Below are 11,245 nucleotides of genomic sequence, written 5' to 3' on the forward strand. Positions count from 1 at the left end.
TTTTTTGTCGCTAATTCCCGGGTTCCCGGGTTAACGGCCTCCTTCTTTCCTTCATGAGCTAGAGGTGAAGCTCGAGGCCCCTGCACAGGTTGGGCCGGGAGCAAGCATTCCTGCTTCCCCTCAGCTTCCCTGACATCTCGCAGTCCATTAACAGCATCCCACAGCTCAGCCCCTGCTGCAGGAGCACCTCCACCGGGGAGCACTGGGTGCAGCCCTGCCCATTGCACACCATTCCCTTCACCAGAGCGGTGCAGGCACTCTCTGCACTGCAGCCTCCCTCCCCTCTCATCTCCTCTGTCTGGGTGCCACCGCCGGGGCAGCCAGAGCAGAGCTCCCGCTCCGGGCCCTGCTCACAGGACGAGTGCTCCCCATCCCGCTCTCCTGCCCGCACAAACTGCCTCCATCCGCTCTGTTCGCCACGCTCCTGCTAACTTAAGGACATCTGAATGCCAGGTGGAGGCAAAGCCAGACTATGGAGACCTGACAGTGACTGTGCATTGGAAAGAAAGATGTTGTCCAAAGCGATTGTTGCATAAACATTACTTGAAATTAATATATTTTATTCCTTAACTGTTATTAAACATCACAATAAAATTTCAGGCTTCACAGAGCAAGAGGGAGAAGGTAGGTGGTGGCTTTGCCCTGCTGGCATCAAACCGGATGGTATCTGAGCTCATGTTTTATATTAGCAAATGATTTCTGGTGTTATTTTTGGTTTTAAAGAAATATTAACTGATGTTTCCAGGTATTTCAACTCCAGACCACAAGGATTGGTCGCGTAAAATGAGGGGATATTGAGATGACCTGTTAAGCAGGAGTTGCTCCCTGGGAGGGTGCTGAGGCGCTGGCACAGGGATGAGGGTAAATCTGAGATTTCCTATTGGGAATGTGCAGCATGGGAAATTCCAGTTAGAAACAGAGGGAGAGAGAAAACCCCACTGTAAGAGCAGTCAAACACTGACATAGGGGCCAGCGAGGGTGTGAAACCTCTGCCCCTGCTTGTCCCCAAGGCTCAGGAGGACAACAGCAGTCATCTGGGTTAAATAATAACCAGGGAATTATCAGGAAGCTTTGGGAACAAAGCAGGATTCAGCTGATTGACCCTGGGTGCCTGTGAGTTGTGTGTTGTTAAGGAATCACCAAACCACATTGATCCTGATTTAACTGAATCCAGCCATGGAGCTTCTCTCTCCAGCCTAGGTTATTATGTGTCTCTAGGATAGCCCTAAGGCTCAGCCATGGCTCCAGGTTTCACCATGGTCCTGGCAGAGGCTGCAGCTCTATGGGCTGAGGTAATGCACACAGTGGAGTATTTTGGGGTGGTTTATGTATGCAATGTGTGTCCATCACCCATCAGCTCTCTGTGAAGGAAAGCAACAGGAGAGACATCAGGGCAGGCAATGCCATTGCTCCAGGCTGCCATGGGCTGCCACGTAGGAGGTCTGAAGGCTGATGAACAACACCACAGCTCCTGTGCTCTGTTGTGGTCAGGCTGCCATGGAGATCATGGCTTCTATTGCTGCCAACAGGGAGCTGGAAAGCAAAGGTGTGGAGCAGGGGACAGGGGTTCCTTGATAGTATCTGCCCTTTGGTGGGGATTCATCACTATCACATCTTAAAATGCTTTCAAAGTACCATATTTCAGTTAAATTCTTTGCTGTCTGAAATGAAATGAGGTGAATGGTGCTGGAAATCATTGAATGAGGTTTGTGCATCAAAACCTAATAATACTGCCTGCATGGCATCACACTTATTTGCTCTCATCTCTATTTCTCTTGCCAAAGGTGTTTTTGTCCTTTTCTTAAGGCCCTCAATGAATTTAACAACACTGTCTAGAAATGGAGTTTGATCCAGTGGAACGGTAGAATTCACTCTCTGTTTATTCTCATTTGCCAAGCAAAAGGGAGAGCAAAAAGGAAAAGAGCTTTAAGTTCATGCAGTCCAAGTGTTCCCTTGCCCTGTCAAGGCCATCCCAAACCCATGACACTGAGACCTCATCTATAGATTTTGTGAACACTTGCAGGGCCGGTGCCTGCAGCCCTGCCCTGGGCAGCCTGTTCCAATGCCTGAGCACCCTCTGGGGCAGGAATTGTTCCTCAGCTCCATCTAAACCTGCCCTGGTGCAGCTTGAGGCCGTTTCCTCTTGTCCCATCCCTTGTTCCTTGGGAGCAGAGCCCAGCCCCTCCTGGCTCCATCCTCCTCTCAGGCACTTGTAGGGAGCGATCAGAACCCCCCTCATACTAAGATGAAGAGAAGTGCATGCTTGTAGTTATCTACCTGTGTCTTCATTAGGTGAAATAAATGACTAATTAACCAATTAGGTGAAATTAACTACTAAATATACTTATCAAAGTTTGGAGAGTGAAATTATTTGTATTCTCAGTCACATCAAGCAGTGCATCACGTAAGGCTGGGTGCAGATGACCCCCAACATGTTATCCATACTTAACCAAAAGCTGAGCATCTACCCTCTACATCTCCATTCTATCTGGTCCTATACTGGGAGAATTCAAGATCATTTTATTTTCAAGAGTCTCCTCAAAGCCTCCTTCACCTCCTTATTCCTCAGGCTGTAGATCAAGGGGTTCAGCATGGGAGTCACCACGGTGTAGAGCACCACAGCCCATTTATCTGCTGCTCTTGAGCTGTGAGAGCTGGGGAATAAATACATAAAAAAGGATGCCCCATAGAAGATGCTGACAGTGGTGAGGTGGGAGGTGCAGGTGGAGAAGGCTTTGCGCTTGCCCTCGGCTGAATTGATGCTCAGGATGGTGGCGATGATGGCCACGTAGGAGAGCAGGATAACCAGGCTGCTGGACACACCAAAGAGAGATGCTGCAGTGGTCAGGATGATGTGGCTGAGGGTGGTGTCAGAGGTGGAGAGTGAGATGAGAGGGGAAATGTCACAGAAGAAGAGGTCGATGGTGCTGGAGCTGCAGAAGGACAGGGTGGACATGCTGATGGTCTGTCCCACACCATTGGTCAGCCCCATGAGGTACGAGCCAGTCACCAGCTGGAAACAGCACTTTGGGGACATGACAAGGGGGTACAGCAGGGGATGGCAAATGGCCACGTAACGGTCATAGGCCATCGAAGCCAGCAGGAAGCATTCAGTTATCCCAAGAAGCTGAAAGAGGAAGACCTGAGCCACACACCCAGCATAAGCAATGCTCTTCTTCTCTGACATCAAGTCAACCAACATCTTGGGGGTGATGACAGTGGAAGAACAGAGGTCTACAAAGGCCAGGTTGCCCAGGAAATAATACATGGGGGAGTGGAGGTGGGGGCTGGCCCTGATTAAGATGATGATGCCCAGGTTGCCCACAATGGTGACAAGGTAGGTGAGCAGGAAGAGCAGGAACAAGTAGACCTGAGTCACCGGGTCCTCTGTGAAGCCCGCCAGGCTGAACTCGGTCACTTGGGTGCAATTGCTTTGTGCCATGGGCTGGATGGTGCTTTGTGGGTGAGCTCCTGGCTGGAGGTTTCTTCTCCAAGAGGCAGGGATGTCCCAGGTGGAAAAGCCTCTGTGTGGTGGGAGCTGCTCAGAGACAGTCCTGCAGGATGGAAAGGGAGAGTTCAGGCACAGATCAATGAGGAACAGGTTGGTGAAAGTCCTGTGCCAGCACAGGTAGAACAAAGGGGTGCTCAAGCAGTTAAACACCATGGCACAACATGGTGCCTGCTCCTCTGGCTCACCTTGAGATGTTGAGCAATGACCACTTTGGAAATCAGTGGGGAGGTTCCACTCACCCGAGTAGATTTGCCTTAGTGCTGCACTTCATCGCCTTCGTTAGTGCTGAGCCTGGGGCTTGGAGACCATCCGGCTCAACCTGGAACATAGAGAAGCGTGATGCTTTCACAGTGCAGAGTTGATCCTTCATCCTGTCATGGGCATTTGCCAACCACCTGCTTCTTCCCTCTCTGCTTTGGTTTCTTCCTAACTGGAACGAATTCCTGACCTATTGAAAGTGCAGGTTGGACAGGGCAACCTGCTCTAGTGGAAGGTGTCCCTTGCCATCACAGGGGCTTGGAACTGGGTGAGATTTAAGCTCTCTTCCAACACAAGACATACTATGATCCTATGCAACCTTACACAGTGGTTAATATAGGTTTCCCCTCCCTCCTGACACACTCTGTCAGATCTAAAACCTTTTCATGGTTCTTTAACCTGTTCCTTGAGTCTTCAGTAGAAATAGGGTTCAAGAAATCTTTTCTTGAACACATGCTTTGGGGGAAAAAAAAATCATCTTTTGGAGCTGCCTCATCTCAGCAATGGGGAGCACCCTGAATGTCCTGTACAGGAAAGCTTCTGGTGCTCATCCAGGAAACCTTTGTGCTCAGAGGTGAGGAAACCTCCTGAGGGTATTCTCCACCAGGGTGATCTCCAAACCTGCCTTCTCAGCAGCAGCATGGAGAGCACACAGCACAAGCAGCTCCCTGGGAAGCCCAGAGCATCATCAAGAAGCCCACGACCCTGCAGTAGGACAGGAAATGGAGACAGGAGCTGCTGCTTGTTGGCAAGAGAGAACCACAGGAGAATGATGGGCTGAAAGATGCTGCCCCTCACTTACATCTCAGCTCTGTCTCTGCTGCCCTCCTCATGCTCTCGGAGATGGATGTGAAGATGAACGTGCCTGGAGCTGTGCAGGGAGCCTGGGAATGAACCAGCATCAGCAAACCCCCTTCCTATTTCAAGTGATGTGGGGATGTGGGACTGTGAATCTCTTTGGCCCCAGGAGGTGACAAAGCCCAAAGCAGGTCATTATCTCTTCTCTGTGTTGATTAGTTTGGAGAAGAAATGTACCCAGAGGAGATGACCTCAGCTTGAGCAAGCAACAGGGCTTTGGGCTCCCTTAGAGCAAAGCACAGAACAAGCCCACCTTTGACATCCACTTTTGGAGCATTTCTGAGGCAGTTACAGCTTCACAAGGGCCATGGTTGACATTATCATGGCAGGGAGATGAGGGGAACCTCGCCAATGGGAGCTGGTACCAGGGTCCATCAGCAATCCCAGCACCACAGGCAATGAACCAGGTTTCCACCCATCTTCAATTCCTTGTACTCAAACCATAGCTCACAAGTTTGGCTGCAAAGGAGCCAACAGAAGATCGTGGTGACCTTGCTAACGGTGAGGTAAATGCTGTCCTCTACTTCTTGTCCATGCAAACATCAATGCTCACATCACCCAAGGCACTCAGGTTGGTCAGGCGTGACTTGGCCTTGGTACCTCTGTGCTGGCTGCTCATGGTCACCCTCCTGTCCTTCCTCTGCCTGGAGAGGGCTTCCTGGGGAATTTGGATCTTTATCCCACTGGGGACCAAGGCAGCCCCAGTCCTTGTGCTCTCCTCGATGATGACATTCACCTTCTTCCACCCATCATGCTGGAAGCACAAGAGACAAAGGAGAGCCTGAGGGAGCGGTGCCCAAAAGTGGAAGGAAGGAGATGGGGAGGAACAGTGAGGAGTGTGGTAAAGGACTGAAATGGGCAGCAACAGGGGAAAAAGGCCCTTCTGAAGGGTGCTTTAGGGTTGCCCCTGTCGCTGGTGGCTCTGATGGATGCTCCCAAGCCCATCACAGAATCCCAGCCTGGTTTGTGTTGGAAGGGACCTTAAAGCTCATCCAGCTCCAACCCCTGCCACAGGCAGGGACCCTCTCCACTGGTGCAGCTTGCTCCAAGCCCCTGTGTCCAACCTGGCCTTGAACACTGCCAGGGATGGGGCAGTCACAGCTTCTCGGGGCACCCTGTGCCAGTGCCTCAGCACCCTCCCAGGGAAGAGCTTCTGCCTAAGAGCTCATCTCAGTCTCCCCTCTGACAGGTTAAAGCCTTCATGGGGGTTGTGGGGAACCTCCTTCTACAGCCAAACATGAAAGGAAAGTGCATGTCACACGGATTCCCACCAGAGATCATCCAGATCCCCTGGCAGTGCACACTGGGAGCAAACCCCCACAATCTGGGCATCATTTGGGGTTCCAACCCCTTCCAGAGCCACATCCTCCCCTTTCCTTCTCTCTCCAGCAGTAAAACCATTCATAGGAGCTGCAGGACACAGTGCGATGCTGCGGATGAGGCCCCTCCATTCTCCTCCTGTTGTCAACTCTGCCTCTCTCACCTCCTCATCTCCCTGTTCAATACCACGACCACAGCCACAGCCTGGCTGACAGTGGGAGATGAATGGGACTGAGTCAGTCCTCCAGGGCATGGGATATGTGTATGAATGTGTAGAGATGTGATGGGTACAGGGGAGATGTGAGGAGATGGTCCCTCCTTGCTTTGCATCAGTCCTGGTCCCAAATCCTCTCACTGATCACAGAGTCCCTGTGGCCACCCTGCAGCACATGGAGGGCAGAGGCTCTCTTCTCCGCTATGATGGCTATAGGAAGGATTTAAGCACTGATCCCAAAGAATTGAAAGCTGAGTCCCAGTTTGGAGCCAGCTCCATGCAGAGCATAGGGGGATTTCAGCCCTTACCCAGTGCCTCCACCACCAGGGTACCACCAGTGGCAGAAGCCATCAGCATCCATATGAGAATGTCCCTTGTTTCCTGCAGAGCCCCAGCATCCTTCATCCTGCCCCATGGTGTGCAGTGAGGTGCTGGAGTTTGCACAATGCAGGTTTTAAGCTATCACCTGGATCCCTGGTGTCAGTGAAGCTCTGGTGTCCTCTGTCACAAAACCAGCAGATAAACATCATCCCAAAGATACTTCCAAACCAAAGTGTTGCCAATCTGCTGAAGACTGAAAGTCTAATGTTATACTTGGTAAAGGAAAAGGCACTAAGGAAAAGATAACAACACTTGAATGTAAGGATCAATTTGTTACTCTACTTTTCATCACTGAAAAGCTACCTCCTAATTTGCTCATGTAGGGACATGCTCTGGATGGAGAGGGACTGCCAGAGCAGTGAGCACTGGCTGGGCTGTCAGGTGCAGAGGGTGATGGGTTCTACTCTGCAGGAGCCTGGGGACTGCCACAGGGGTTTGTCTCCTTTATCTGTCTAAACAGAACCAAAGGAGAACACCCTGGTGTGCAGGGACCATCCCACGGTACCTGAGCAAGAGAAGCAGGGCATGAACACAGACCTGGGCCAAGTTCAACCACAGCTCCAGAGCATCAGGAAAGCTGGTGATGAGGAGGCAGATTCAAGACCAAACCAAGTCAGGTTGAGTCAGTCCCTTTTTTGGGATCAGGTGAAAAAATTGTGAGCAAGACAGATGAGAAACCCTAGGTGACCACCAAAAGATTGCATAGGTGTGCTGAGCTCCTACTAAACTGGAAACCAGAACTGCTCTAATAAAGCTCAATCTGCCTGTTCTAAGCTTAAATAGAGATGGGGAAGAATAGGAAGAGGGTGGGGATGGAGCCCCAGCTGAGGCTGCTCAGGGGGATAAAGGCCTAGTAGTTCAGCCTGGGACAATTCCTCCCTGCCTCAACATGCCAGTTTTTCACCCTTGAATTCAGTGGAAGTCCAGAGGCACCAGCTCAGCTGTTGGACATCCAGACACTACATGCGGGTAACCCCACTGGGGCTGGAAAACTGGGTTCACCCTCCACAGAGGGACATCAGCAGCTCCAGAGATGGAGTCACTTGTTCTTCATGTCCCATTTGAGGACCGTGTGCAAGATCTGGAATGTCTCCAAACCCATTTTCATTGTGTCAGTATGGTCAGACCAAAACATTTGCATGGTCCACAAGTATGTCAGAAGCATCCTATGAGCTGCTCATCACTGCTGCTGTGCAGCTGTGCTCAGGCATGGCTCACCCACTCCATGTCTCTCAGATGCCCAAGCACCACAATGCCTTTCAGAGGTGATTTCACACCCTTTGCTTTTCCTTCTCTTTGTTTTCCTGTGGTAAATCATGAGCAGCCCTGGAGGCTTCCTCCCAGGAGAGCACATGCAACTGTATTTACAGCCCCAGCACCACAAGCTGGGCTCTTGGAGTCTGGCAGGAGCTCCCCTCTCTTCACATCAGGTGCTTAACAGAGCTGATGCCGGCACGTAGATGTTCTCTGCTGCGTTGGGGATAAATCCTTGGCTCCCATCACTCGGTGGCAGAGGGAAGGCACAGGAGGTAACACCAGCACAAAGCAGAGCCTCACCTGCACTTAGGCAGTGGGCTTTTTCTGCATGTCCTCGTGTAATCTGTGGTAAAGCTTTGTCAGAAAACAACCTTACCAGTGTGGGTTTTCTTTATAATAATATGGAGCAATGTCTGATGCAGGTTGTATTTCTTTTGCCTAGGCAGCTTAAGCCAGATACATTGATTTATTCAAGAGTTAAATGATGAATCTTATTCTGTTATATAGAAATGCAACAGTTCATGTTGTCATCAGAATATAGTCACTAACAAATCAGCCTTTAGAATCAGCTTGTTATAACAGCAACTCATTTTTAAAGCAAGAAACTGAATGCCCATAGGTTTAGGATGCTTTATCGTGCTGGAGTTCAGGAAGGTACATATGAATTTAACAAAGTCAATGTTATTTGTTGTTAATGATCTCAAATAGTTTGTTAAATGTGATTTGGTGACAGGAATGATAATCAAAAACCAAAGGGAAATGTCTGGAGGTCATGCATGTGTAAGCTGGGCTTTCACTGTTACTGAGAAATTCTCTTGCTTCACGTTTACGTGCAATCCTATGAGGATCCTCTGAGGTGTCTTCTGACACAGATTTCCTTCAAATTGAAAGTGATTAAAGATCTGATTCTTTGCTCAAACCTGAAAACACACATGCTTGACTAAAGCCAACGTTAATTGTCCCACCACAGAAAAATACAAATGCCATTTACTGCTTCAGCAAAGTACCTGTTCTTTTCTGATTACCTCATCTGAAAAACATAATATCTGCATATAATTTTGGTTAGAAAATATATGAGAATAATCTAATGTGTGGCAGGTGTAGTGGTCATTGATTGGAGATAGATGTGGTCCAGATCTGAATCTCCATTTTTGATCAGTTTGATGTTTCTCTTCCTTTTGCCTCAGCAGGGACCACCTGGTCATGGGAGGAAATCACACCCAGACTAAATTCATCCTGTTGGGAATTACAGACAACCCATATGCACAGACTCCTCTTTTTGTCTTGTTTCTATTGATTTACATTGTCACTTTGGTGGGGAACGTTGGCATTGTCACATTGGTGCGGGTGTCTCCCAGCCTCCACACCCCCATGTACTTCTTCCTCACCCATTTTGCCTTCACTGACATCTGCTATTCCACAGTCATCTCCCCCAGGATGCTGGCAGACCTGTTATCAGAGGACAAAACCATTTCTTTCACTGCCTGCATGATGCAGTTCCTCACCTTTGCTTTTTTTAGTACTATTGAGTGTCACCTCCTGGCCATGATGGCCTACGACCGGCACGTTGCCATCTGCCAGCCCCTGCTTTATGTGACCATCATCTCCAGCCACATCTGCTGGCAGCTGATAGCATCATCCTACCTATTCGCCTTCCTCAGTGCCATCATCTACACATGGTGCGTGTTTGGAGGTTCCTTCTGTGGTCCCAACCGCATTGACCACTTCTTCTGTGATGAAGTTCCTGTGCTGAAGCTCGTGTGCTCTGACACTCACAGCAGTGAGATGGTCATCTTTGCTTTCATCACCATCAACGTGGTGGGCACTAGCATGATCATTTTGCTCTCCTACATCTCTATCCTCTGCACCGTGCTGAGGGAGTGCTCAGCACAGAGCAGGGCCAGAGCCTTCCACACCTGCGCCTCCCATTTGGTGGCTGTTGCCTCCTTCTTTGGTACAAAGTTCTTCATGTACCTACAACCTCCATCTAGCCACAGGAGCCGCGATAAGGCCGCCTCCATCATCTATACCATCATCACCCCCATGCTTAACCCATTCATCTACAGCCTGAGGAACAAGGAGGTGAAGGGGGCTCTGGTGAAGTGCAGGAGCAGGCTCTTCAACCACTGGCAACCTAAGAAAGTTCTATCATCTAGCACAGGCACAGTTCATGTCAACTGAGAAAGCCTATGGTACACTAAAACATTTTTTTCCAATACTCCCCATGATTTGATGTAGATTCTTCCACACTTCCTACACAAAAGTCAATGACAGTATTGAATGAGAAACAGGCCCCTAAAATCACACCGTTCTTGGAAGAAAACCAGAAGGAGACTAAGCCTCAAATTTCAATTCTCTTCTCAGTCACCAGCCTGCAGGAAGAAATCACCCTCAATTATCTCAGGCCTCTTTTCCTCACAGAAAACACCAATCAGCTTTACCCAGTTATAGCTTTTGTCACTGATAAATATCTATTTTTCTTACAAGGTTCTTGACCTTGTCCCTCAGCTCCAATAAAATTCCTCCCTCTTACCTGTGAGTTCTTTATTAAAGCTGCTGGGGTGGGAGGGAAGAGGAAGTGTAGTTTTACATTTGCTTGCTGAAAAAGAGTCAGAGAAAAGGTTTCAAAAGATTCATTGCATTTGTTTGTGCCTTTCAAAGAGAAGTTGGTGGGAATCAAGATCTCAAGCTGCACCTTAAAATGTCAAGGGGAATCCCTCCCCAGGCTGCAGCTTCACAAGAGATTTCACTTAAAGAAAGCTATTGTAGGCAATTGTTCCAGAGTTTGAGGATTCCGGGTTGAGAGAAATGCTACACAGTAATGAATCACAGCAAGTTTATTAATACAGGGAAAATATAGAGATAAGATACATAAAGGATAATTCTGATGGCTGGTTATCTTACCAACCCCAAAGACCATGTAATGATGATCAGGAATCCGGCCCTGAGAAACGTCATTGCAGTGCGAGGTGGCAGGCTCAACCTTAGCAGGCGTCCCTGCAAAGACAACGCTGACCGGGTGGTATGAGGTTCTGCCTCCCTGCATCGCATGAGGCTCTGGCTTTTGTACTAGCAAGAATGCGCACTCATTCTGATGTGGGGGTCCAGCCTCCATTGGAAGAAGTGGCCAGCAATATCTAGACAGGTCTCCCAGGGTTGGGACTTTTCCAGGGATCAGGCAAAGTGGGATCTTCCAGAGAGGAGCCAAAGGAGGACTTTCCGGGGAGGAGCCACCATGAACAAACAGTACTTTTCTATTTTTGTGTGTTTCACCATGGACCATTATCTGGTGTCACTGACACAGCAATATAATTCATAATACATGGTGATGAACTGTGCTGAGACCACCCACTGTGAAGGACAATTTGGGCACATCAAAGGATCCTCTCATTGCCTTTAAGGGGTGTTTTACATTCATGTGAAATGACCTTTTACGTAAATGGTGA

General features: G+C 49.1%; 2 protein-coding genes across 2 annotated transcripts; one reads left to right on the plus strand and one right to left on the minus strand.

The window, feature by feature from the left end:
• Positions 1–2,477: 2,477 nt before the first annotated feature.
• Positions 2,478–3,529, minus strand: LOC134168249 (olfactory receptor 5G3-like). The gene has a single exon (XM_062627720.1). It carries the CDS (start codon positions 3,440–3,442, stop codon positions 2,516–2,518), a length of 927 nt encoding a protein of 308 aa, XP_062483704.1. The 5' UTR covers positions 3,443–3,529; the 3' UTR covers positions 2,478–2,515.
• A 3,854-nt stretch (positions 3,530–7,383) lies between these two features.
• LOC134168248 (olfactory receptor 5AP2-like) lies at positions 7,384–10,004 on the plus strand. The gene is made up of 2 exons (XM_062627718.1): positions 7,384–8,071; positions 8,987–10,004. The coding sequence occupies exon 2, from the start codon at positions 9,003–9,005 to the stop codon at positions 9,978–9,980; it is 978 nt and encodes a 325-aa protein (XP_062483702.1). The 5' UTR covers positions 7,384–8,071; positions 8,987–9,002; the 3' UTR covers positions 9,981–10,004.
• The last annotated feature ends 1,241 nt before the right edge of the window (positions 10,005–11,245 follow it).

The sequence above is a fragment of the Pezoporus occidentalis genome, unplaced genomic scaffold, assembly GCF_034315485.1.
Source record: "Pezoporus occidentalis ecotype Australia unplaced genomic scaffold, CSIRO_AGI_Poc_V1 ctg3041, whole genome shotgun sequence".
NCBI lineage: Eukaryota > Metazoa > Chordata > Aves > Psittaciformes > Psittacidae > Pezoporus > Pezoporus occidentalis.

Excerpts from the sequence above, each read along its gene's own strand:
- LOC134168249 (XM_062627720.1), bottom strand. The coding sequence starts at position 3,442 with ATGGCACAAAGCAATTGCACCCAAGTGACCGAGTTCAGCCTGGCGGGC.
- LOC134168248 (XM_062627718.1), top strand. The coding sequence starts at position 9,003 with ATGGGAGGAAATCACACCCAGACTAAATTCATCCTGTTGGGAATTACA.